Source organism: Peromyscus leucopus, chromosome 7 (assembly GCF_004664715.2).
Source record: "Peromyscus leucopus breed LL Stock chromosome 7, UCI_PerLeu_2.1, whole genome shotgun sequence".
In the NCBI taxonomy this organism is placed as follows: domain Eukaryota; kingdom Metazoa; phylum Chordata; class Mammalia; order Rodentia; family Cricetidae; genus Peromyscus; species Peromyscus leucopus.
In genome coordinates this window covers 7668668-7696410 of record NC_051069.1, presented here as the reverse complement: position 1 = coordinate 7696410, position 27743 = coordinate 7668668, and the positions used below count along the sequence as shown (strand labels likewise).

The 27743-nt window shown below is 51.9% G+C and overlaps 1 protein-coding gene and 1 long non-coding RNA gene across 2 annotated transcripts in view; one reads left to right on the top strand and one right to left on the bottom strand.

Moving 5' to 3' along the window:
* Positions 1-8314: 8314 nt before the first annotated feature.
* Positions 8315-27743, top strand: part of Igdcc4 (immunoglobulin superfamily DCC subclass member 4) — a 36712-nt gene continuing 17283 nt past the window's right edge. Inside the window, 4 exon segments of the mRNA XM_028866672.2 lie at positions 8315-8420; positions 19834-20187; positions 20815-20956; positions 26843-26979. Coding sequence (XP_028722505.1) covers positions 8357-8420; positions 19834-20187; positions 20815-20956; positions 26843-26979 — 697 coding nt within the window. The 5' untranslated portion in view covers positions 8315-8356.
* LOC119088305 lies at positions 11795-12429 on the bottom strand. The gene is made up of 2 exons (XR_005091926.1): positions 12377-12429; positions 11795-12264 (listed from the first exon to the last, which is right to left on the bottom strand). It is a non-coding gene; the product is annotated as an uncharacterized LOC119088305 (long non-coding RNA).

Here is a 27743-nt window from a genome sequence, read left to right as displayed (position 1 = left end):
AGCCTTTCTTAACTTAAATTATCCCATCTACCTTTTGCCTCTGGGATTTTGCCTTTCTCTATTCTATATACCTTTCTTTACTTCCTACTCCGTAGCTGGCTGGGTAGCTGGGTAGCTGGGTGGCTGGGTGGCTGGGTGACTGCCCCTGGCATCCTCTCTCCTTCTGCTTTTCTCATTCCTCCTCTGCTCTCTCCTCTTCCTTTCTATTCTCTCTGCCTGCCAGCCCCACCTATTTCTCTCTTCTGCCTTGCTATTGGCCGTTCACCTCTTTATTAGACCATCAGGTGTATTAAACAGGCAAAGTAACATAGCTTTACAGAGTTAAACAAATGCAACATAAACGAATGCAACACATCTTTGCATCATAAAACAAATATTCTACAACATAAAGGAATGTAACATTTCTTGAACTAATATTCCACAACAGCATCATTTGTACGCATTGCGCCCTTGGAGGTCAGAAGGCGGCACTGGATCCCCTGGGACCCGAGTTACAGATGGTTGGGAATCACTGTGTGGGTGCTGGAAATTGAACTCAGGATCTCTGGAAGAGCAACAGGTCTCTGAACTGCTAAGCCATCTCATGGATCACCATGCCCAATTTATTTTGTTTTTGTTTTGTTTTTTGTTTTTTGTTTTTTGTTTTTTCTAGACAGGGTTTCTCTGTGTAGCTTTGTGCCTTTCCTGGAACTCACTTGGTAGCCCAGGCTGGCCTCGAACTCACAGAGATCCGCCTGCCTCTGCCTCCTGAGTGCTGGGATTAAAGGTGTGCGCCACCACCGCCCGGCTCCAATTTATTTTAACTATTCTTTTTTACAATTATTGATTGAGGGATTGGTTTCTGAGCGTGTGTATCTGTACACACATGCCATGGCGTGCATGTGGGGGTCGGAGGACAACTTGCAGGAATAAGTTTTCTCCTTCTACCACGAGCATAACGGGATCAAACTCAGGTCCTCTGGCTTTGGAAGAAGGCCCTTTACCCAACAAACCATACCACAGGCCCTTAATTATTTTTTTGTTTTGTTTTGTTTTTCGAACCAAGGTTTCTCTGTGTAGTTTAGGTGCCTTTCCTGGAACTCACTTGGTAGCCCAGGCTGGCCTCGAACTCACAGGGATCCACCTGGCTCTGCCTCCCGAGTGCTGGGATTAAAGGCATGCGCCACCACTGCCCGGCTTTTTTTTTTTTAACCTATGAACATAGTTTATGGATATGCCTCAGTGATAGAGAGCTTGCCTGATGTACAAAGCCCAAGATTCAATCCCCAGCGTTGAAAGGATCTTGTGAGGAAGGTACATCTTAAAATCAAGGAAGTGTAATATTTGCTTGAAATTTGAGTTCCTTCTGAGCTTGAGTTCCTGCTTAGTACAAAAAGCAGGCTTTGGATAGGTCTCTGGGGATGAGTTTTCTTGCCCGGGGGGTGAGTGGGAGCATGGGAAACAGAAGACAACTTGGAATCTGGCAGTGCTCGGCTCACGCCCAGCAGCTGTGATTCTGAGCGACCCCTCTTCTTGCCTCACTGGGGCGTTCCGGACTTAACATGGGTTTTCCAGACTTACTCTCTCCAAGCGGCTGTGAGGCCAAACTGGAGTGCAGGAGGTGGTGCTTGGCGGTGATTTGTGAGGCTGAAGTTGGCCGTCTGCCATTGGTCTGACCCCACCCCTTCACAGCTGCCAGTGGAAAGCCTTCTGCTATCCAGGACCTGGATGCAAGGCACAGCCACTGGGAGATGACAGATGCTGGGTGGGGGGAGGACTGTGACTCAGCCTCTGGGATCTTGAGAGAGTGGCAGGTTCTGGGCCATGAGCAAGACAGCGTTCCAGAAGCTTCCATCTTGGTGACAGGACTCTGCTTGGCCCCAGCGACTCCTCACCTTCCTGACCCACAAGCTGATCTTCCAGTATGGCGCATTGCTCTGAATCAAGCTTCTCTGACTGTAAGGCCTTTGGTAGGAATGACACATTTTGCCAAGCAGCCGGTGATGCAGGTGATACAAACTGCTGACGTGTGTATGTTGAGGTCCCAGAAGGTGCCGTGGCGGACCTGCGAAGGAGGTCAGAGGACAAATTTGGGAGTCAGTCATACTGTCTACCTCGTTTGAGACAGTGAGTGTCTCTTACTGTTCACCAAAGCGCTTGCCAGGTTAGCTGGTTGGCCAGCGGCATGGATACTCGGCCTCCCATCCTGCGGGCTCTGGCTCCGCTTCTCCTGCTTTTGTGGCAAGCGCTCTCTCCACAGAGCCATTGCCCTGTGTTCAACTGGATCTTCGCTGTATGATCAGGATGTTGGTTAGGCACAAACTCCCAGGTTTTGTTTTTGTTTTTGTTTTTGTTTTTTTTACAGAGAATGAAACTGAAGCCCAGAGAAGTTGTAGGCCTTTCCCAAGGTCACAATGCAAAACTGGAATGCTAATCCTGATCCCACTGACTCACGCCGATGGATCTGGACATTGTCAAAAGAATCAGATTTTCTTTTCCTCTCAAAGGGCTCTCAGTCTAGCAGTGGGGACAAAAAGTGCCAGTGTGGCCAGGCAGTGGTGGTGCATGCCTTTATCCCAGCACTCAGGAGGCAGAAGCAGGTGGATCTCTGAGTTCGAGGCCAGCCTGGTCTACAAAGCGAGATCCAGGACAGCCAGGATTAAACAGAGAAATCATATCTTGGGAGGGAAAAAGTGCCAGTGCAAAGAGAGGTAACCTGATGCTGGGTGAGCCCCTAAAAGGCAGAGCAGGAGTGAGCACTGAGGAATGTGAGCTTTGATCTTGAGAGCTGCCCTTCTGTCCCTCTGATCCAGCACCTACTGTGCGACCAACCGACCCGAAAGCAAATGAGTTAACTTCTCTGTGCCTTTACTCCCTCTTTCCACAGTAGTGAGTGAGCTTCACTGGCCTCTAGAACATTCCTCACATACTTGGAAGCTTTCTGTGAGACCATTTGAAAAGAAGAGAATGTTTTGTTTTATTGATTAAAGACTAAAACTGGGAGAGAACACTACCTGCTGCCTACAGATGCAGGTAGCTAACAGGCTGTCAGCATCCCACCCCAGAAAGCCATTCAGGTTCCTGTGGGATCCAAGCAGAAGTTTCTAAGAATGTAATGGATGGAGAAGAGGAGACCCGGGTAGCAGTGAAGGCCCTGGGCTGTGTCAACTGCTGATGGCCATAAATTTGCTGTAAAAGAAAACAGGCAGTAACATCAGGAGCCATAAAGGCTATGCTGAGGGGCCCAGTCAGTTGGCCGAAACCAAAGCAAAGAGGCTAATTTTAGAGCGATCCCCCCACTCTAGCATCTAAAATACACACCGACTTTATCTACAAGGTCACCACGCAGACCGCTCCCCCGGGGCTCCTGAATTTCCAGTCGCAGGTGAAATTCCACAGGAACAGCCAATGGCTGCAAGCTCCCTAGACAGTTAAAGAAAATGAATTGTAGCAATCAGAGATTTTTTTCACTATTTAAAAGAATAAATAGATAGAATGGAGATGAACAGATAAAATGATGCATGGTGGCATCATTCATCAGTGATAAGCCAAAACCCAGAGAGAAGACAGAAGCCACCCAAGGCTGCAGAGGCCTGACAAGAACCACCACATTCTAGTTATACTGGGCTTGGCTGTGCCAGCTTGTCACTCTTGACACCCCTACCCCCCCCCTCTTACTCCCTACCTAGAGCAGTGACCCTTTCACAGGGGTCGCCTAAGACCGTTGGAAAACACAGATGTGTACACTACAATTCATAACAGTAGCAAAATTGCAGTTATGAAGTAGCAACAAAATAATTTCATGGTTGGGGACACCACAACATGAGGAACTGTATAAAGTGCATTAGCAAGGTTGAGTCTGTGGACGAATGCATTTGTAGTTTCCCTCTTTACTTTTGGATGCTGTCTGTGGTCTGCATGCTCTAAACACACACGCCAGCCTGAGCTGCACCCCCAATGCTGAGATTGGAATAGAGAAAAGTTAACAACCTTTTTGGTGGCTTTTGGAATTTACCTCTTCACACTGTGGTGGTTTGTTTACACTTTCATTCCACAGCTAATTCTTCACCTGTTTTAGGAAGGTGCAGGGCCTCCCTCCCCTCCCGTCCAGCCCCAGCCTCCCTGTTGGCCTCATTGCCTGCTCTGGATGCACTGCCCAGCTCACACTTCCTGGGCTCTGGATGCACTGTCCAGCTCACACTTCCTGGGTTCTGGATGCACTGCCCAGCTCACACTTCCTGGGTTCTGGATGCACTGCCCAGCTCACACTTCCTGGGTTCTGGATGCCACTTGCTGCCCAGCTCACACTTCCTGGGTTCTGGATGCACTGCCCAGCTCACACTTCCTGGGTTCTGGATGCACTGCCCAGCTCACACTTCCTGGGTTCTGGATGCACTGCCCAGCTCACACTTCCTGGGTTCTACTTACCTAGATTTTTCTAGTCAACCCTGCCTGTGTCACCAAATCTGCCAGGGTGTGCCAACTCCCGATTTCCAATCTAAACTGACACCTCAGAGCATTATAAGTGTGCTCACTAGCCCAAGCACACCTTTAATCCCAGCACGCGGGAGGCAGAGGCAGGCGGATCTCTGTGAGTTCGAGGCCAGCCTGGTCTACAGAGCAAGTTCCAGGACAGGCTCCAAAGCTGCACAGATCTTTCTGCCTCTGCTTCTCGAGTGCTGGGATCACAGGTATGTTTGAACATGCACCACTAGGGACAGAACCCAGGTTTTCATGCATGCTAGGCAAGCTCCCCAATAACGGAACTACACCCCCATTTGTTGTTTTAACTTCAGTACAGTGGCTGTGCCTTAATCTACTGCAATCAGCCAGCAACTGTAACTCCATAGTTACCGGCCTGCTTCCCTAGCAGCAGCCTGGCCACTCAGGCTGCAGTCTGGAGGGAATTCTGTTCCTACATGCACTGGCTCTGTCACTGCTGCTAAAGGTAGCTTTAACTAAATCTCTATCGTTCTATTTCTAAATAATACTCAAGATTCGAAGGCTGGGGTGAAAACCTGCTAGCTCAGAGAGACTGGGTTGCAAGCAGCTAACCTTCTCTCCTTGCTGGTTCTCTGAAAGACCCATGCTTCCACTCTGCTAAACCAGAAAAAGCTGCGCCCCTCCAAATCCCTCCCTACTACTTCCTGTGTCTATCTCTCCCGAATGCCCTCTAATGTTCTATGATTACATTCTGTCAACAAGTTGCTAATGCAACCTCCTGACTCAAGGTTAATTTTATTTAATCAATGCAAATGCAAACTCGAGGTTCACAGTGTGATCGAATAACCCCCAACACCGGCTCCTGGAAGACTCCTTGACAATATGTAGTATGGAAAAGTAGACCTCAACTTGTGTTGGCTAGGCAAAAGTTTGTCATCATCTCCCCCTCCTCCTCCTCCTCTCCTCTCCCTCCATCTCCTCCTCCTCTTCTTCTCAACGATGAGGACTGCACTTAGGGCCTTGTGGACGTGTTATGTCCCCAGTCCTGGGCAAAGGTCTTGAGGTGGAATTTAGTGTCACTGGGGAGGGGGTAAGCAAACAAAATAGTTTCAAAGGAGAGTCGGAGACCGGACTTTGTTCTTTCTCTCTGAGATGGAGGCCAGATTTGAGCAGAGCTGTGACATGATCTCGTCTTGACAGGAGCTCACTGGCTGCTGTATGGTCCACAGCACTGAAAGGGGAAAGAAAGGTCAACATCGAGGTGGTGAGGAGGTCACATCAACAATCCAGGGGAGAAGTGAGAGGGTGAGCAAGTGGAATGGGAAACCAGGTGGAGAAGGATCCAAGGTGATGTGAGAGATGATTTAGACTTGCTGAGCTGCAAGGCATGGAGGCGGCTCAGTAGGTGGAGGTGCCTGGTGTGCAAGTCTGGCAACCTGAGGTCAATTCCTAGAGTCCATTTAAAGATGAAGGGAAATTCCACAAAGCGGTCCATCATGCCTGACCGCCACACAAATCACACACCCACACATAATTCATACTTAAATTCAAAAAATGAGACCTGAGCTACAGGAAGGATATTGGTGCTGGGAACTGAGACCGCGAAGCCTGGAAGATCAGGATGTGAACTACGGAGCAGATAGCTGGACATGCAAATCTAGGGGGATGGTTCAGGCTGGAGGCAACCACTCAGCATCCCTAGGGTGAAGATGGGAGCCTATCAAAGCCCTGAGGAACAAGAGATCACTCAGTTTCAAGGACGGGGCAACCACCAAGTCAAACTCATGATGACTCTGGGGATAAAATGAGGCTGAGCAGGAAATGGGACAAGGCCAGCTTCCATTCGGTCTGTAAAGTACAGACATGGCAGTTGACTGAGCATTTGCTTAACATTTGGGAAGCCCTGGGTTTCCAGCACTCATCAATGGGGCATGGTGAAGCATACCTGTTATCCCAGCATTCTAGCGGTGGGGGCAAGAGGATCTATGTTCGAGGTCATCTTTGACTACATAATGGGTTTGAGGGTACAGTCTTAACCTCTCCCTAAAAGTGCAATCCCAAATTACTCCCCAAAAGTACAGTCATAGTAAGGGCTAGCTGACGACATATGAGCCAGAGACTAAATAGTTTCAAGTCACGGGAACACCAACAAATACAAGAAATGGAGCGCGGCGGCGGCGGCGGCGGCGGCGGCGGCGGCGGCACAAGCCTTTAATCCCGGCACTCAGGAGGCAGAGCCAGGCTGATCTCTGTGAGTTCGAGGCCAGCCTGGTCTACAGAGCGAGTTCCAGGACAGGCACCAAAACAACACAGAGAAACCCTGTCTCGAAAACAAACAAACAAAAAAGAAATGGAAGAATGTATTTTCCTTTTTTAAAAAATTTATTTTTATGTGTATGTGTGTATGTGCATGAATTTATATGTACCGTGTGTGTGGCAGCTGCTACAGAGACCAGAAGAGGGCATCAGATCCACTGGAACTGGAGTTACAGATGGTTTTGAGCTGCCGTGTGAGTGCTGGGACCAGAACCCAGGTCCTCTGTGAGCGCAGTAACCACAGAGCCATCATCTCTCCAGCCTCAAATGGGGTGGGGGTTTTGTTTGTTTGTTTGTTTGTTGTTTTGTTTTCTCAAGACAGAGTTTCTCTGTATAACAGTCCTGGCTGTCCTGGAACTCACTTTGTAGACCAAGCTGGCCTACAAAGAAATTCGCCTGCCTCCGCCTCCGGAGTGCTGGGACTAAAGGTGTGAGCCACTACGACACATGGGTTTTTGGTCTTGTTTGTTTTTTTTAGGACTCGTTTTTATTATTTTAAGTTGTATGTAACTGTGTGCCTGCTTGTAGGTGCAGGTACCACAGAGGCCGCCGGGATCGAGAGTTACAGACTGATGGGAGCTAGCTGCCTGAGTGGGTGCTGGAACCCAGACCTAGGTCCCCTGCAAATGCGATAAGCACGCTAGCCATTGAGCCATCTCTCCAGTCTCAAATGTGGCACTTCAAATAGCCATTTTGTGTGCCATACCCTCCCCAGCCCCAGCCTGGCAATCGATTTCCCAGCTTTAGACACTGAGGCAACTGACCTGATTAGGCCAGCTAGAGAAGCATGGAGAAGAGGCAGTCCTGAAAATGAGAACCACACAATCGGAATAAAAAGGTACGGCGGACCCAACACCACGGGCAGGCCCTGCACCTGCTGCTCTAAGCCTCCTGTCCTTAGAAAGCCCCCCTCCCAAGTCCCAGTATTCCCAGTATGCAGGTGTGTCAAATGGGAGCAAGCAAGTCTTCATTGTCCCTCACAGAGGCGAACACAGACTGGGTTGGCAACCGAGGAGGAAGGAAGGAAGCCAAGAGAATCCCTCAGCTTGGGATGGCAGAGCTGTAGAGGGGACAAGGGACTGTGGTGTCCTCAGTGGGTCTGTTGGTACAGCCTGTGGAGAAGCCAAGCAGGATTCAGGTCAAGACGTGAGGTGGATAAACACAGGGCTCAATGAATTGGCCTCCACTGAGCCTGGAACAGAGATGGAGGAGACCCCGAGGTAGGGTCATGACAAGGACAAGATCCAGAGGCTCAGGTGAAAAGATGAACAGAAAGAAGCGGGAGGCGATCAGGAGGGAGAGCGGAAGGGGCCGCGTGGGGCGCAGGAGCAGCCCGCTGGTGCCCAGGCGCGGGGGGTCCCCTGTGGGGTAGGGTGGCCACACTGGCGGGGCGCCCCCGCGTGGGCCGCTCGCCCAAGATGGCGATGGAGGGGCGGGCGAGCTGGCCGCGGCCCCGGCCCCCGCGCCGGCCCCCGCTCGGGCCCGGGCCCCGGAGGCCGCGCCCCCGCCCGCGGCGCCGCGCCTCCCGGAGCCACTGACGCCCGGCGCGCCCTCCCCCGGCGGCGGCCCAGGCGCCCGGACGCGGCGGCGGCGGCGGCGGCGGCCCGAGCCCGGCCCTATGGCGCGGGCGGACACGGGCCGCGGGCTCCTGGCGCTGACCTTCTGCCTGCTGTCCGCGCGCGGTAAGGGCCCGGGTGGCCGCAGTCGCGAGTGGGCGTCCCCGGCGCGCGCGCGCGCGATGTTTGCAGCCGGGGGGCTGCGGGGACTTGCCCGCAGGGGGTGTGTGTGTGTCCTTGCTGTGTCCGTGCGTGTCCCCCGGCGCGTGGACCTTGTGCGTGTGAGGTGTGCAGGTTTGTGGATCGGGGTGGGGGAGTGTCCTGCGGGAGAATGTGTCCACAGCGCGTGCCTAAGGCGCCGGGTGGCATCGCCAGCGCGCGGGTGGCTGCGGCGCCGGTAGCTCTAAGCGGGGCATGCTGCTTCTGCCCTGCTCGCACGCGTCTCGCGGTCGCGAGTGTGCCCGAGAGAGCAGGCGGGGCGGGAGTGTGTGCTCTTACACCTCCATTTGTGTCGGGTGCGTGGGTAACTGGATGGGGCTGAGCTAATATTTGGCCTTGGCTTTTGGGGAGTGTCCTTGATCGTGGTGGGGGCGGCGGTGAGAAAAACCACACTCAACTTTGCCCAGTGGGTGTGGCCCCTGGGCCCCGCTGGGGCGGTAGGGGAATGTGGGGGTGTTGTGGACCCAAACCCGGGGTTCGGAGGGGGTTGGGGGAAGGGCAAGAAACCAGTTGCTTTAGTGAACGGACCCCAACACTCGGTCTCTGGATGGGACGCGTGTCACTCCTGCCCCACCCCAAAGGGCGGACCGGGGAAGCGTGGACGGGGTCAGCAAGGCCCCCTCCAGTCCCCCGGTCCTAGGGTGGGCTAGGGTCAGGGGTAAGGGTCACGATTGTACACACCGGAGAAAGGGCTGGGAGGGGGTAACGAAGTGTCCAAGTGTGTGTGCCAGAGCTGCTTCTGACACCCCCGGGCCCTTGGACTCGGAGTGGGGTGTGCGTTTGCGGGGCGGCCCAAGGGAGGTTAGGGCCGCGAGGGGGATGGGCTGCCCGCTTTGTTCGATTACTTCTTGCTTTCCCTGCCGAGGGGGGAGTTGAGGATGTGTCCGGGGCGAGTCGGGGAGGGACTTGGCAGTGGGGGTGGGGAGGGGGATTTTTCTCCAGCTGCTGCGGCTTTCCAGAGAGACTGGGCCAGGCCACGTGGGAGGGAGGCAGGGAGGGCGGCGGGAGTGGGGGGGACGGGCGAGGGGGGGGGAAGGAGCCTCCGCCGGGCCAACCCCAGGCCCATCTCCAGGAAAACAGCGGGTGGGAGAGTGCTGGAAACCGCTCGGACCCTGGCTCGCCCGGCAAGACACGCCCCTTTCCCTCCGAGACTGTAGACCCCGCGGCAAGCCGGTGGCCGCTCGGCGCGTGGGGCTGGGCCGCAGAGGCTGGGGGCCCCCGGAGTTGTCAGGTGGATGCGGCGCGGGGAAATGTCAGAGAGGTGTCTGTCTCCGTGGAGCCCAAAGGATTAAGGAATAGTTGCGCCTCCCCTCCTCCTCCTGTTCTTCCCAAAGCTCCCGCAACGCGGGATCCTGGCTGGCAACCGCACTCCAGCTTTTTTAAATACTTCTGAGGCCTCGGGCCGGGGCACCAGAAGGAGTCGGGAGACTGGCCTCTCCCTGCTCCCCAGTGCACAGACAGAGAGGAGCGGGTATTGGGATTCTTCCTGGCTGCCACCTGAATGGCTACAGCAACTCCTATTCTTGCCCTGGCTTAACCTCCTTTGAGTGTGGAAACCTCTGCAGTCCGTAGACACCCCCATGGAGTGGAGGTCATCCATTCCTTCGCAGTATTTGTTGAGCACTCTTTATACCACACTATAACACACGTGTGCCTGAGGCCCAGAATGTTGCAAAGAAGATCCTAACCCCGGGCTGTCGGTCTTAGGGTCGGGGTCGGAGGCCAGAACCGGAAAGGGTATTGCAGAAGAGGGGCTCCTGAGCCATACTGGGAAGACCAGGAAAGGTTCTGAAGAGAGTGATGGAGGAGGAAGAGCCAGCCCTGCAGAGGGAGGAGTCTTCCAGATGAAGCTGGGGGTGCCAGTCCTGGGAGCGAGGCGACTTAGTTCACATCATTGCATCCAGCTAAATCTGGCTGGCGGTTAGAATACGCACGGGGTGGGAGTTGGGCAGGTGGGGGAGGGGTGGGCAACTAACTAGGGATATTAAGAGAGGAGGCTAAGGAGTACCCGAGTTAGACCCTCCTGCCCCGCTGTGGGCAGGTTTTCAGACCAGCTTTGCATCGACTCACCGCAGCCAGTGTGGAGAATGGATGGTGCAGGGCTTGGCAAGAAGCTCTCCTGGGGAGGAGGTGGTGACAGGGAGACAGAGCGGTGGCTGTGGTGGCTGTGGTGGCTGTGGAATAGCATGGCCTGAGTGGCGGGATTCTAGAGATATTAAGGAAATGGAATCAGAAGGAATCAGAAGGGTGTGAGCATAGATCAGTGGGTTTTTCTTTGTTTTCAGTTTTATTATATGCGTATGGTGTTTTGCCTGCAAATATGTCTGTGGACCACGTGTGTGCCCAGTGCCTGTGGAAGCCAGATGACGGTGTCAGATCCCTTGGAACTGGACCTACAGATGGTTGTGAGTCACCGTGTGGGTGCTGGGAACTGAACCCAGGTCCTCTGGAAGAGTAGCCAGTGCTTTTAACCCCTGAGCCATCTCTCCAGCCCCTATAGATATGGTCAATTAGTAGTGGAGGAGAGGAAGGTCAGACATATCAGTCTTCCCAGCAAAGTCAGCATGGACCGGAATAAAGGGCAGAGGCTGGGTTAGGACAATGCATCATCCGCCTGGCCTGTGAGTTCATAGGAATGAGTTTTCCATCCGAGGGCAGTGGTGGGAAGCTGAGCTCTTTTACCACATGAAGGAGTGGGGCTCCCCCTCCCACTCACGTTAGAGTTTGGGGCTTGGGGAACCCCGAGAGCTCTGAGAACATAACAGCCTTCCCCTCACATGGAAAGCTCTCCCTGCGGTTCCTTTCTCAACCTTGAGACTCAGGCCCATCTTTGAGGCCAACACTAGAAACTTTTGTTTGTTTTGAGACAGGGTTGTAGCCCTGGCTGTCCTGGAACTGGCTCTGTAGACCAGGTTGGCCTGGAACTCACAGAGATCCACCTGCCTCTGCTTCTTGAGTGCTGGGATTTAAGATGTGAAGCTTCTTTTAATAGTGACTTTTGCAGGGAATTTACCTAGACCCTCAGGTGAGCATTTGAGTATTTTCATGGCCTCGTTAATCACATATTTATATGTGATTATTTTCCTGACTATATCTCCTTCAAGCTAGGAAATCTCATCATCAGAGCATCCTGTAACGTCAGCACTCAAAGAAACACAGGAAGCTAGGCATTGTGGTGCCTATCTGTAACCCAAGTGATTGAGAGACCGAGGCAGGAGGATTGCTGTGAGTTCAGGGCCAGCCTGGGCTACTTAGTGACTCAACTTACTCCCGTCGAAAAAGAAAGTAATAGAAAGGATTTATTGTGAGTCCGTTTTACAGATTGGAAACCTGAGTGACTTCCTGAAGTTATTCAATTAGGAACTGCTCTGGGGCCAGACCAGTCTCCTGCTCTCCTTTGTAAGGCCGGGTCACTCTTCCCCGGGGTTTGGTGCACACTTAACGAGCTCATCCTCTCTGCACCCCTTCCATGGAGAACTCTGGCAGCTTTAGACCTGAGTCTTCTCTCTGGTTGGTCAAGGATATGGAATCCTTTCGCCCACCTCCTGTTCACTCCAATGTCTCTGGAATTCCAGATGCAGAACACATGTGGCTGCCAGATAGGCCTGGGCCTCCGAGGGAGGTGGGGGGAGAATAAGGGACTCTATGGAGAAGTCAAGGAGATGGAAAGTGGGGTTCAGGGAAGGAAAACCAGAAAGGATATCCTGGAGTCCGGCATTCTCTCTTCCGGGCCAGGCCAGCTGTAGGGCTCCTGTAAATGTAGAGGGACCATGGGGTCACTGGGGTCAAGAAAGCCAAGGGCCAAGAAGCTTTCTCCCAGGTGCAGGTCAGGACTTCTGATCACTTGATAGGGGTCCTCTTACTTTACGCGACCTTGTTGTGTAGTTTTGAGGACTGGCACCCGTCAGCAGAACCTATGTGGAGACACGGTGGGCTCAGAAGAAATACTTACACAGCAAGTGAGCTGTACAGTAGAACCAGCAAGATAGAGGGCCCCCCCGCCGTACCGATGGTTAGACCCAGTTTTACTATGAATTTGCTGTTCTGTTTCTGTGTGGGTTTTGTTTGCTTGTTTCAGTCAGGTCCAACGTAGCCCAGGCTGGCCTTGAACTTACTATATAGCTTTGAACTTCTGATTTTTCTGCCTCTACCGCTCTGAGTGTTGGGATTACAGGGTTCACCACCACATGAAGTTTATACAGTGCTGGGAACTAAACCCAGGGTTTCATGCATGCTAGGTAAGCATCTACCAACTGAGCACACCCCCAGCCCCCGTCTAGGTGGTTTTAAAGCATTTTATTGGGCGTCTAGTAGAGGCCACGTAATAGGCCAGGCAGTTTCTGTCCATGTTATTCACATTGTCTCTAGCTCTGAAGGGAGTTACTATGTTTTCACAGAAAACAAAGCCGAGGCTTGGAAAGGCATAAGGGATTCTATGCTATTGTATGAGAAGGTCTGCCTGTCTACACAGCCATTTGAGGAATATGTATTGAGTATCTACACAAGACACTTTTTAGCTGCTAAAGCCTGAAGGGCGACTATGATATAATCCTGAGAGACTGTTAAAGACGAGCCAAGAACAGGGCCAAGGATGTGGCTTCAGTTGGTAGAGTGCTCTGCCCAGCATGCAGGTGGCCCTATGGCCCAGCCTGTCATCCCAGCTCTTGGGAGGTAGAGGCAAAGGGATCATTCTCAGCTGCGTATGGAGTTCAAGAACAGCCTGAGCTACCCGAGACAGGGGTCTCAAAAAAAACCAACAGTCCGGAGTGGTAACTGCAGCGATCCAGGCACCCAGGTTCCTAGAGTCGGGAAGAAGTGGGGGGTTCAAAGCCTTTCTAGGAAGAGGCAGCCAGGGGACCCACAAGGCGCTTCCAGAGGCTTGGCGGTGGCTTGTTTTGTATGGCCTGGTGGACACGGATATCAGGGGGACTGGGGGAGGCAGGGCCATGTTGAATGTGGCTTTGCTGTCACCTTAGATGACACTGAGCCTCCCTCTCTGGATTGTACATAGAGGGAGGGCTGAGGCCTTCCTCGTGTCCTTGGCACCCATTCAGACCCTTCTTCCAGCTGTTGGAGGGAGGGACTAGTGTGTGGTGAGGAAGGTGGCCAAGGTTCTGAAAGAAACGGACTTGTGTCTCTTGGGAAAGAAGCGCGGCCTTCGACTGAAAACAGGCTGTAAATCTGTGCAGAACAGTGAGGAAGGCTCCGGGCAGCCTTTTTTCCTCCTCCCCCACCTACCTGCCCTATCCTTCCTGAACTGTTCCCCGGAGAATGGAACCCAACTCAGGCTCCTGATGACCTCACCGAATAGCTCCAGTCGGACCCTGGAACTCTATAGCAAATTGCCTTTCTGACTAGGTTCTCATTGCTCTGATAAAATTTACTTTATCCTCTTAAGTAGGCAAAAGAGCTTCTCAGAGCCCAACATGATGGCACAAACCTCTATAAGAAGCAGAGGCAGGGCCGGGCGGTGGTGGCGCACACCTTTAATCCCAGAACTAAGGAGGCAGAGGCAGGCGGATCTCTGTGGGTCTGAGGCCAGCCTGGGCTACAGAGTGAGACCATGTATGAGAGAGGAGAGAGAGAGAGAGAGAGAGAGAGAGAGAGAGAGAGAGAGAGAAGCAAAACATGTTTGAAAAGTAAGATTGAGGGGCTGGAGAGATGGCTCAACTAGCTGCTCTTCCAGAGGACCTGGGTTCAATCCCCAGCACCCACATGACAGCTCACAACTGTCTGTAACTCCAGTTCCAGGAGTTACACCCTCATACAGACAGATATACAGGCAAAACCACCTATGCACATGAAATAAAAATAAATAAAATTTTGAAACAAGAAAAATAAGATTGAGGATCAGGCCCAGTGGCTCAAGCCTTTAACCCTAGCACTCGGGTGGCAGAGGTAGGGGTATCTCTATGAGTCTGAGTCCAGCATGGTTTACATATGAGTTCCAGGACAGACAGGGCTATGTTGAAAGACCCTGTCTCCAAAAGAAAAGAAAAAAAATAAGATTGAAAATGGCTGGGAGATTTAAAAACAGAAGTTCTGTATCTCTGATAGGGTCTCACAGAAGGACTGATGAGGATTGAGGAAAAACCCTGTAGACAGAAGACTGGTGATGAACAGGTCTCCTGGTACCTGCAGTGTACTCGAGAAGAATAGGGAAGTGCTTGTACGAAGGACTTTGGGAGTCCGCCACATAGCAGCTCACAACTGTCTGTAACTCCAGTTCCAGGAGTTATACCCTCATACAGACAGATATACAAGCAAAACCACCTATGCACCTATGTAGTAGGTTGGGGGAGCAAGATCCCTTGGACACGTAAGATCTGCCCGCTTTTAGTCATCACTATTTACAGGCTTGGTTGTAGAGGAATCATACATTTTTTTTTTCTTTTGGTTTTTTCAAGACAGCGTTTCTCTGTGTAATACCCCTGGCTGTCCCAGAACTCCCTCTGAAGACCAGGCTGGACTTGAACTCACACAGATCCACCTGCCTCTGCCTCCCAAGTGATGGAATTAAAGGCATGCGCCACTACTGTCTTTTTTTTTTTGTTTGTTTGTTTGTTTTGTTTTGTTTTTCAAGACAGGGTTTCTTTGTGTATCCCTGGTTGTCCTGGAACTTGCTCTGTAGACCAGGCTGGCCTGGAACTCACAGAGATCCGCCTGCCTCTGGTTTGGTTTCTTGAAACAGGGTATGATGTAGCCCAGGCTGGACTTGAAATCCCTAGGTCATTTCCATGACCTTAAACTTTTTGTGTATAGTGTTAAGAATTTAATTTAGGGGCTCAGACGTGCTGGCAAGCACTCTTATCGCTAAGCTATATTCCTAGCCTGCTCTTGAACTTCTGATCCCCCTGCCTCCACCTCCCTAGTGCTGGTATTTCAGGTGTGTACCACTAAGTCCTAATTATCCAGAACTAGGGATCAAACCCAGGGCCTCCAGCATGCTAGGCCTGAGCTACTTCCCTAGCCCAAGAAGTCTGATGCAAATGTTTGAGTTTGGAGATTTCCCTGTTTAGGGCTGGGAGACTGAGACAGAAACGGAGCTAAACCCAAGACTGCAAGAAACGACGGGACCTACATAGAGTGCTGGAGGAGGAGACCAGATGATGGGGTGAAACACAAAGCTTGTTTCACCTCTAAAAGAAACGGGAAATGTTTAAGAAACTTGCAAATGGCATTTGAAAAACTTCCCTAGAGGAAGGCAGAGAAGTCTCCTGGAGGGAGGCTGGCATCTGGGCAGGGTTCCCTGGAAACCCTCTTTTCCAGGAGCCTCTGTCTCCACAAGTTGGGAGTTCATCTCCCGAAAGTTGAAGGACAGTTTGCTCAGATCTCCCCACTGCACCCCGGTCTCTGGTCCCTATTTCCTCATCCGGGGAAGTCGCCCGCCGCTGACATGGGTCCATTAGGGCTGGGGCACAGTCTGCTGCTCCGTGAGGCGGATCCCTGTTCTTTCGGAGTCTTCAGCCCTGTGGCTTTCCCTGATTCCGCCTTGCTAGGCTCCTCGGAGGTAGTGGAGCTCGACATCTGCTGATCCATGAATATTCAGGAAGGGAACTGGAGCTCCCGGGGGGCCCCCCTGCCAGCCACCAGCCCCTCTGGCGGCTGTCCTGCCCGCCAGAGCCCAGGCTGCTGACATGCCCAGCAGCTGCTCGGGCCCCAACTGTTCACACTGTTTGTTCAGCACGGCAGGGGATTTTCAAGCCCCGGACATGCTTTAGGGGGTGGGGAGGCTGCCAGAGGGCTCGGGGATTGGTGTTCTGTGGGGCTTTTTCTCCTCCGAAACCCAAGCCTGCGGTTCTGCCGCTGGGCTGGAGCATTTGAAGCGGCTGGGCCGAGAGCCCGACTTGCCTTCCACAACGCTGAGTTTGAATCGTGGAATCTGGGGCTTTAGAAGAGGAGAAAGGGCTGGATGCGAAGGGCGGCAAAGAGCGTTTGGGTAGCCAGCTCCTCGCCCTGTGCCCAGGGTCTTAAAGAATGCGCCTCTGGGCCTCCGGGTGCAGCTGTGCGGTGAAGCTTTTGCCTGACCTCACAAAGCCGTGGGTTCTATCCCCCAGCATCCCACCAAAAGAGAACGAGCCCCGCTACTTCTTGAGCAATGTCCGTCACACTCTGAGCTGAACCCTTGACAGGCAGCGCGCTTGGTTGATTCTCACAGGCTCAGTAGCATCTGCATTTTAAATGTGTGGAAACTGAGTCCCAGGGAGGACACCAGGCTGTCTGCCACAGCTGGCAGGGGAAGCAGCAAGACTGGGGCCTTGATCTGTGTGTGTGTGTGTGTGTGTGTGTGTGTGTGTGTGTGTGTGTGTGAGAGAGAGAGAGAGAGAGAGAGAGAGAGAGAGAGAGAGAGAGAGAGAGAGAGAGAGATGTATGGACACGTTCATGTGTAAGTGTGCGTGCAGAGGTCAGAGGTTATCGGTGTTTTTTTTTTTTTTAAATGAGGGCATGGATGAGATGGGGTTCACTGAGGATAACAGCTACATGAACCACCAGGTGTCCTGAAGAGCAGCAGTACCGGGATGCTACCTCTGAGGAGGAGGGAGAGTCTGTCTCCGCAGCTAATGTGTGGGAGCAAGGGGAACCCTTTACTCACTCACAGTCTGTGGGCTAGCCATGTCCTGGCATCACTTGTACAAATACCACTATTAAAGCAATTTCACAGTGAAAAATAAATAAATAAAAATTTAGATTTTTTTTTTTCATTTGATGTGTATGAGTGTTCTGCTTGTGTATGTGTGTGTTTAGGTGCATGGACCTCAGATCCCTTAGAACTGGAGTTACAGATGGTTGTGAGCCACCATGTGAGTGCTGGGAATTGAACCCTGGTCCTCTGTGAGGAGTAACAAATGGCCTTACTGGCTGAACCATCTACCCAGTCCTCACCTTAGCTTTTTGGGACAGGGTCTCTCGCTGAACTTGGAGCTCATTGGCTAAACTGGCTTCAGGGATCCCCCCACCCCTGTATCCACCTCCCCAGCACTGGGATTCCAGATGTGAGTGCTAGGCATCTGAATTCTGAGCCTCATAAGTGTGTGGAAAACACTTTCCCAACTGGGCCATCTCCCCAGCCTCCGGAACCTCGATGGTCTGCCTGGAGTGGGACTGCCTTCTCCTCTAGCAGTTGCTATTTTACTCAGGGCCTGGCTGAGGGAGTGTGAGGGCAGTGTTCCTGTCAGAGCCTGGCTGAGGGAGTGTGAGGGCCGGTTCTCTCTGACCCTCCATCCTTCACATTTCAACCTCATCCCTTGCCTCAGCCAGTTAGGACTGTCTTTTTCCTCCTTTGTGTTATTGTTGTTGTTGTTAATTTTATGTGTATAGGCATTTTGCCTGCATATATGCCCTGTGTCTTGCCTGCTGCTTGCAGAGAGCTGAAGAGGGGATCAGAGCCCTTGGAACTGGAGTTACAGATGGTTGTGAGCTGATGGGGGTACTAAGCCTGAATCCCAGTCCTCTGAACAAATAGCTGGTGTTCTTAACCACTGAACCATCCTTCCAGCTCTGGCTGTCCTGGAACTCCCTCTGTAGACCAGGCTGTCCTGGAACTCACAGAGATCTGCCTGCCTCTGCCTCTCGAGTGTTGGGATTAAATGCGTGCTCCACCACCACCTAGCCCCTGGACTATCTTATTCCTCTTTGAATGCTATGGGGAGGAAGCATGGGGACACAGAGGAGTCTAGGTGTTGACCAGGGTGGCAGACAGAGGAACATGTATGTCGGGGAACACAGATAGAACAGTGTGGGGTGTGCGTGGATGGTGCTGTGTTTGCTCTGGAACCGATATCTCTGTATCAGTAAATAAACTGAGACCCGGGAGAAGTGCTTAGCTCAAGGCATACATCTTCCTGATTGCCTAGTCTTCCTGCTTTGTGTGGCTCTGTCACGCCAGACTAGCCTCATGATGAGGAAGGATGTCACCTCCATCCTTGGTCTGCTTTCAGATGTGCCATTCTGCCTTACAGTGAGGAGTCAGGCCAGAGACTAAGAGGAGACCTTGGGCTCCTGAGTTTTTATGGGACAGGAAACAGCAGTCCAGCTGTGATAAAGGACTCACATGGATAATGATGGGCAGGCTCTGATGAAGCATTAATTATGATAAGAAATATTTCCCTCTGTGGTTTTGTCTTGATTTGGGATAGTGCGTGTTCTATTATCCTTCTTGTCCCTTTGTGGCAGGGACAGTGTTAGGCTCTACAGGCAGCAGCATGTATACGCACAGACTCACATGCACACACGCTCGTACTTTCTTTACACTCAGTGCGTTTCTCAGAGTTTTCCACTACAGCATTTTTTTCTAGCTTGCAGTGTGTATTCAGTTGGGTAATAGTGGTGGAGATGACCCATTGGATTCCAGAGAGAATAAAACCACTGAGCCACCACACAGTGCCAGGCAATGGTACATCTTCTGCAAATCATCCCTGTGGGCGTTCATGACAGCCCTGAAAGGAAAGGATTGCTATGCATTTTTTTAAACCAAGATACAATTTACGTAGAATTTACCACGTGTACAAGCATGCTTTTTTGAGACAAAGTTTCATATAACCCAGGCTGGCATCCAAATTGCTACGTAGCTGAAGATGAGGATGACCCTGAACTATTGGTCCTCTTGCCTCCATCCCCAGAATGTTGGGATTATAGGTGTGCACCACCCACCCAACTTATGGAGCGCTGGGGGTCAAACCCAGGCCTCATGCACGCTACACAAGCAGTCAACCAACTGAGCTATATATATCCCGCCCCCTGCACTGCACCCTACACCCTGTGGCTTTTAATATACTAATAAAGTTGTGTTCCTTGACCACTGTCTCATTCTAGAACATCTTCATCAAAAAGAAACCTCATGCTCCTTAGAGGTCGCTCCCCATTCCTCTCTGCTCAAAATTCTTGGTAACCATTCATCTGCTTTCTGTCCATGGACATTGCCTGGAAGTGAGATCACAAAGTTTGTGGCATCTGGTGACTGGGGTCTCTCACTTGGCATGAAGTTCCCAGGGTTCCTCCGTGCACTAGCATGCAGAGCACGCCATCTCTTTTGCTGACCGGACAAAATATTAGTCCCTTGTTGGACGGAAAGCAAACATTTGGGTCGAATTTACTCTGTGGCTGTTGTGATGGGCTGCTGTGCGCTGGATTCTTTGGCGGGTGCAGAAGTCAAGCTGTGGGTAGATGATGGGACCCAAGGAGGAAGGAGCTTCTGGCAAAGCGAGAACTGGCCTAGATAGACACAGGGTCTCTCCGTACGTGATTGGCACTGGGGGGTGAGCCAGTGACCGGGAGGCCACACCCCCACACCCGCAGCTCTGGTGCCTCTTCCTCCACACAGGGGAGCTGCTGTTGCCCCAGGAGACAACGGTCAAGCTGAGCTGCGATGTGGGGCCACTGCAGGTGGTCCTGGGCCCCAAGCAGGCTGCAGTGTTGGACTGCAGTTTGGGGACGACCGCGGCGGGACCACCAACCAGGGTGACGTGGAGCAAGGATGGGGACACTGTGCTGGAGCATGACCACCTGCACCTGCTACCCAACGGCTCCCTGTGGCTGTCCTCGGCTCCAGAACCAGGAGACGGTGCTGGGGAGGAAGCTTTTAGGACATGGAAGGTCATTGAGGGCAGCTATTCCTGTCTGGCCCACGGCCCACTGGGCGTAGTGGCCAGCCAGGTTGCTGTGGTCAAGCTTGCCAGTAAGTGCTTGCGTCTGGGGTGAGGGTTGAGATTTGGAGACCAAAGGGAAGGGATGGGGGCAGCGGATAGGAACTACAGTTACTTACTTACCTGTAGCAGAAGCAGGAACCCAGCCCAGGTCCCTCCCTCCGGTCCTGTCCTGCTCAGTGGGTCCCTTACCTGCCCTTCCTGTCCTGTGTCCTTCAGCTGTGTCTTCACCCCCTCACCATCCCTTACTGTCCTTCCCCTGACCTTTGAGTTCCTAGTGTACAGGGTTAGCTTGTCTGCCAGGAAGGGGTCAGGGCCCCAAAGCTGTCTCTTCGTGTCCCCTACCCTTACAGCACCCTGCACAGGAGTATAACCAACCTCTATCCTCCTGGCATTGGCCCCTTAGGGCTCTTTAGAGCACGGGCTACCCAGAAATGTACCCGTCCTAGAGTGTGACCATGATGGTGATGTTGGGCAGGAGGGCCTTGGAATTCACTCAGCGCCATCTAACCAGTAATCATTTCGTATCCCTTGGCCACCTCTCTCTGCTCCCCAACTGCGTCTCCGTCGTTCTGGATCTGCTTGGCTCTGTGTTTCCATGGCTCCGTGTTCTGTCTTCTCATGCTCTCACTCTCTCTCCTCACTGTGCTCGTCCTCAGCACTCGAAGACTTCTCTCTGCACCCAGAGTCCCAGACGGTGGAGGAGAACGGCACAGCACGCTTTGAATGTCACACTGAGGGGCTGCCAGCCCCCATCATTACTTGGGAAAAGGACCAGGTGACAGTGCCTGAGGAGCCCCGGTGAGTGTCCCAAAAGGGAGTCTGTCCCAATGTGCAGGGCAGAGGGTTCTGGAATATGCTTAGAACCGGGATTCTTAGAGCCGAGGTGGCTCTATTCACCTAAACTCACCCAAGAACCAACTGCTAGCCTGACTTCTAGACCAGTTAGAAGGTTTCCTCTCTGGAAGAAAAGCCACCCACCAGGCTGAGGTGCACAGAACCAGAGGACAGTCTAGAGCCCTTCCAAGCCCTCGTAGTCCACCACTTGCTTTATTGAGGGCACTAAAAGCCAGAGAGCGGCTGTGATCTATTTCGGACCACACCGGGAGCCACTGGCAGAAGACTGGCTTCTGCTCAGCTCGCTCTTTCCAAGGTTCCTCTGCAATTCCTCCCTGGACTCCTAAGTGCCCTTCCTGTCTCCACTGGACCCTGTGAGGTGCAGGCGTCTGAGCAGCAGGCTACAGGGTCTGTCCTGTTTCATTCTCCTCTCTTCCTATAAAGATAGTGGCTTAGTGGAACAACCCAGGGAAAGTTCCAGTTTGGAAGCAAAGCAGAGCACAGGCGAGGCTTCTTCCCTGCTGTGGCCTCCTGGCAAGTCCAGATACCCACGCAGCAGGCCAGAACCCAGAGACTCGCTGTGGCCTCTGGGTTGGCTTCAAGTCTTGGTCCTCACCCCGTGGATCCTTACACATCTCTGGGGGACGTGGCCCCAAACGTCTCTCCCAGGCATTCACAGCCCTCTCCTGCATCTGTCCATCAGCTGCATCTTTCTCCTCTGCTGCATGGAAGTGGGATCCCCAGGCTCAGAAACACTGGCTTCCCAGTCACTCCCAAGCACCATCCCCGACTCACTTCTTGATGTTGGGCTGCCCTCAGCCTTGCTGACTTTTGCCGAGTGGTGGGAGTGGAGGGTGCAGAAAAAATCACAGGATACCTGTGGTTAGATGAAGTCAGCAGATAGATCCTTGTGGACCCAATATAGCTTGGCCTCTACCCCTCCTTAACACACTGCTTCCCATTCAGCTCCATTCTACCTGTATCTGTGAAGTGAAATGGGAAGGACATTCGATTAAGTTGTAATTTCCAAAAATGTGGTTTTTATAGCATGTCAGTCTTTTTGTTTTTAAGACAAGGTCTCATTGTAGTTCAGGCTGGCCTCAAACTCAACATTAGCCAAAGATGACCCTGAACTTCTGATCTTCCTGTCTGTTGAGTTCTGGAATAACAGTTTATGTGATATTGGGGATAGAACCCAGGACTTTGGTCATGCTAAGCAAGTGTTCTTAGCAATTGAGCTACATTCCCAGCCCAAAGATACATTTTTATATTTTTGGTTGTGAGCCTTGCTTTTAACGGCTGAGCCATCTCTCCAGTCCAAAGATACCTTTTTTTTTTTGTTTGTTTGTTTTGTTTTGTTTTTTTCGAGACAAGGTTTCTCTATGTAGCTTTGCGCCTTTCCTGGAACTCACTTGGTAGCCCAGGCTGGCCTCGAACTCACAGAGATCCGCCTGCCTCTGCCTCCCGAGTGCTGGGATTAAAGGCGTGCGCCACCACTGCCCGGACAAAGATACCTTTTTAAAGTTCATAGAAATAAAAAAGAAAGAAAAATTATCTCATTGCCCAACTGCTGTTAATTTTTTTTTGTTCAATTATTTTTTTTTTTTCTTTTTTCTGACATAGGGTCTTGCTAAGTAGCCCAGGCTAGCCTCAGACTTATGACCTTTCTGCCTCAGTTTCCACAGTCCTGGAGTTATAGGCCTGTGCCACCATACTTGGTCTCATTTATTAATTTTTGTGTTTCTCTCATTGCTAGGTTTCTGTTTTGCTTGAAACAGGGCCTCCCTGTGTATCCCAGGCTTGTCTAGACCTCACTATGTAGACCAGGCTGGCCTCAGCCAAACAGTAAGGATCAGATTTCCCCTCCCAGCATCTAATTCAGGCGGTGAAGCTGCAGGTCTCACCCATGAGGTGAGGCTGCCAGCTCCGGGCTCCAGCAGCACTTGCCACCAAGTCCTCTGAAAATTGATCCTGCTCTATAAATAGCCCAGGCTCACATGCCCCAGCACATTGTGTCAGGGACTAAAGAAATGTCTAAAACAGGAGTAACTTGATTGTGGCCAAGGTGTGTATTTTTGCACGTGCCCAGCTATACACATATGATAGTCACAAACTCAGCCCAGTGGTTATAGGAGATGGTAGGCTGTGAGCCCTTGCAGAACAGGTACGCTCCGCCAGGGGACAGGCACCTATTTTCTGACTAATAATAACGGCTAAACCCCAAGGCAGTTCCCTGGTATTTACTATTTGTTTGTTTGTTTGTTTGTTTCAAGGCAGAGTCTCCTGTAGCCCAGGCTGGCCTTGAACTCCTAACCCTCCTTCTACTTGCCCAGTGCTGGGATTGCAGGCGTGAGCCTCCACGGCCTCTTCATGAGGTGCCAAGGATAGAACCCAGGGTTTTATGCATGCTACCAACGCTGTGCTACCCAGGGTTTTGTATATAACTACTCTACCAGCTGAACTACATACACCCCAGCCCCACCTACACTAATTTCTAATAAGATGGGATACTTTTTCTTCCACGGGAGCCAGTCATGAATGAGACTAAAAACCTGAATTTATGTTAAGATTCATGCCAAAATACATGACTTTATAGAATGAGAAGGGAAGTCACCTACCACTAAACAGTTACTAACATTTTGAGTATTCCATCCAAGTCCTTTGAAATACATGTGAGGTTCATATCTGTATACATGTGTTTGGAGCTTGTAAGTTACAGTGTTTATGTCCCTTGGGGAATGTGAGCTCATGGGAAGAGGGTCAGGGGTGTGAAGCATGCAGGACGGGAGTCAGTGGACCCCTTTTCCAGATGAGAAAAGTGACCTGTCCTGGCACTTGCCACAGTCACACACGTTAGACCTGGTTCTCTCACCCCGGGGCACTGATGCTTCTGTGTTGAAGCCCGCCCGCCATTACAAAACAAAATGCGGAAAGGCACATCCTTTCAAGTTTCACATTTGAAAATGTCCTATCCCAGCATTCGGGAGGTCGAGGCAGGGGGATCGGAAGTTCAGACTCAGCCTCAGCTGTATGGAATGAGTTCCACACCAGCCGGTGATAACCTATCTCAAATAATTATTTATTTTGTAGAGCTCAACAAATAAGAGTCCCCAATAATCCCCCCTCACAGAGGAAGCCCCACGCACTACACAAGCTTTGCCAATCCCGGCTTTTTCTTCATGCATTCCAACCTATCATTCATCTGTTTTCCAAAACCAGAATTTCTTCCTGAGCAATATTTTGTGACTTCTCCCCTACTAACCAATACATCTCGGACATCTCTCCAAAACCAGAGCTTCCAAAACCACACTGTAACAAAAACAGACAAGGTTTGGACAGCCCTGAGCAGGCAGGGGTCCCACCTTGTCTCTGGCCGCAGCTCCAGCTCTGTGCCCGAGGAAGGAGCCTGGCCACTCACGCATGCCAAGTTAAGGAATGGATTTGCACTTGACCCTTGGTGCACCGTTTTCCTGGCAAGACCAGAGACCCTTAGGGTTAGAGAGTGGAGGCAGTTAGCTGAGGCCCTGTCTGGCTGGAGGAGGAGGGAGAGGAAAAGCTTCGGAAGGCAGCATTTAGGTAGAGTCTGGCATGAGGGGCCTGATTCCTCCTCATTTCGTTTCTCGTGGCAGTGGGTTGGGTCCTGGCCCAGATGTTTCCCGGCATCCCCTCCTGCTTCACTGCCCCCACCTCTCTACCTCAGCACATGCATGAGTGGATCTGGGGCTGAGGTCAGAGGTTATGTGGGGGACAAATGTTTACCTGGGGGACGAGGAAAGGCGTCATACTGCCACTGCAGGTTTCTAAGCACCTAAGGTTTCTAGAACATCTCCCCAGACCCTTCTTCAGCCCCCGGGCCACTCCACCTCTCCGACATTTAGGTTTTCTTGGCCCCTGCTTCTCCAGGAGCAAAGAATCTTCCTCTACCACACAACTGCCCTGACCCCCTCCGGCTCTACCCAGTCTGTACACCTAAGATTTTCACCACCTGGAGCTGATCCCGGAGAAGCCCTCATCACCTCCTGCTTGAGCATACTCGGTGCCCACCATCCCACCCTTCCTACCCCAAACTTCTCAAGCAAGGTCTCCTGGCCTCCTCAACCAGGAGGTCAGGTCACAATGCCCTCATCCCTCCCGGCCCTCTGGACTCTTGTGTAGATTGCTGGATGGGACCGACTGGAGACCATGCCCATTCCCTCCCACAGGCATCCCTAGCTATGAGCGTGGTCTCATTGAGGGCCAGGACGCCCGGGTTCAAGATGTTTTGTAGCATGGTGACACATCACCTAGGCTGGCCTCACACTCACTATGTAGCGCAGGATGACCTTGAACTTCTGATCCTCCTGCCTCCACCTCTCTGGGGCCGTGATTGCAGGCCTGGAGCATTACTGGTTTATACGGTGCTGAAGAAGGGAGCTAAGGCCTGGTACACCCTAGATAAATGCTACAAACTGAGCCACATCCCAAGACCCTTGTTTCAGGTTTTAACTGCTCCAGCTTGAAGGCCTTAGGTTAACACCCTACTCTGAGATTCAGTTTTGTTACCATAAAACGGAGGTTATGATTGTCCTCTGTCTCTTAGGATCTTTTTGAGGGTCAAATGAGATAAGGGAATAAGGTTGTTTTTTTTGGGGGGGGGCAGGAAAAGGAAACATGGGTAAGAGGTGGGTGTTGGGGAGGTACAGAGAGATGGCTCAGCCATTCGAAGTGTGTACTGCTCCTCCAGAGGACCTGGGTTTAGTTTCCAGCATCCATATCAGGCTGCTCACAAACTGCCTGTTGTAACTCCAGCTCCGTCTGTAATTCCAGCCCTCTGCTGGTCTCTGCAGACACCTGCACTAACACATGCACATACCTATACATATATGGTTTAAAAAAAAAATCCTCAGAAGGAAAAAGAGGTTTAAAAAAAATCCAAACTGTTGGGCTGGAGAGATGGCTCAGCCGTTAAAGGCTAGGCTCACAACCAAAAATATAAGAGTTCGGTTCCCAGCACCCACGACTGTCTCTCCAGCCACTAGAAAAAAAAAAATCCAAACTGTTAAAAGGGTATTGTGCAGGGGGCCGGAGAGATGGCTCAGAGGTTAAGAGCACAGGCTGTTCTTCCAGAGGTCCTGGGTTCAATTCCCAGCAACCACATGGTGGCTCACAACCACCTGTAATGAGATCTGGTGCCCTCTTCTGGCCTGCAGGCATACATGCAGACAGAACACTGTATACATAGTAAATAAATGTTTTTAAAAAAGGGGGGGAGGTAAGTGTGCATAATAAACATTAAGTTCCTTACACACACACACCCACCCAGCTTCCAGGCTCCCAGGTCCCCTCCCCAGAGACAGCCTCCTTTTATAGGAACATCCAGTACATATACAAACTTGTAAAAATTTTTAGTCTCCACTCATGTTATCCCGTGGCACCAAAGCACTCTGGGCAGACGGCTCCTGGACCTGCAGCGTTCCACTTCAGGAAGTCCCCAAACCTGTGAGCTCAGACCAGACCCACCCGTTTCCAGCCTCTGGATTGGTGGATAGGCTGCAGCAAACATTGACATGTGTTTGCTGCGCATGTCTGAGACTCACCGTGAGAGTCCAAGAAGGGCCAGGGCTAGATCCAGACCTCCTCGATGTGAACTGTGTGAGCTTGCCCAGGAAAGAGGGTGGATTAGGTAACGGCTGCAAGACAATCCGCCTTCCTCAGTTTCCTCACCCGCCCAAGCTGTTACCAGGTCTTTTGGTCTTTGCCAGTCTGTCGGATGAGTTTAGATGTTATAGTCGGGATTTGCATTTCTGTCCCTGTGGGCCACCTCCTGTATCCCCTTCCCCACCTCACAGGCTCCCTCTGCTCCTTCTCAAGGCTCATCACTCTTCCCAACGGCGTCCTCCAGATCCTGGATGTCCAGGACAGTGACATGGGCTCCTACCGATGCGTGGCCACCAACTCAGCCCGCCGACGCTTCAGCCACGAGGCTTCACTCAGTGTGGCTCTCAGAGGTAAGTGGACAGGCAAACAGGGCACCTGGAGAGTTCTGGGGACAGCCGTCTTGGAAACGGAAGGGACCAGGCCAGATCTTCAGACAAATGACTGGGTAGTAGTTCTACATAGAACTGGGGTTCGGGACCCACGATTCCAACTTCCGGTGGAGGGTCCTTCCTTCTTATGGGGTATCTGTGTTTCCTAGAATTGGGCAGGAACTAGTGAGCAAGCAAGGTATCAAAAGAGGGGTGTCAGTGCCCACAGCCTCTGGTCCCTCCTGCCCCTCGGGGTGCCCTACGGGCTCTGGATAGGTGGGAGGCATGCCCCACCTCTCCGTTTCGTATGCTGCCAGTCTGGCCCCTTGCCACCCGTGGGCTGGTCCTTTTCTGCCGCTGCCTTTTTCCTCCTCCTCCTTCAATTTTTTACATTTATTTTTGTGTGTTTGTGTGCATGTCCATGACGCCCATGAACAGAAAACAAATTGTGGAAGTCAGTTGTCTCCTTCCACTAAGTGGGTCCCTGGGGTCCGACTTGTGTCTTCAGGCTTGGCAGCAAGCATCTTTAGCTGTTGAGCCATTTCGTACGTCCTTTTCTGCCTTTCTTTGAGAAGCTCCTGGCGGGATAAGATCCACTGTCAAGGGCACTCACTGGTTTTGGGGTCACAAAGACCTGTTTTGAATCCTGAGTTTCCTCGCCCACCTGTGTGGCCCTGGTCTGGCGATCAAATGTCCCGCTCAGAGGGATTAGATGGGAATGCAAAGTGCACTCAGCAGCTGCTCCA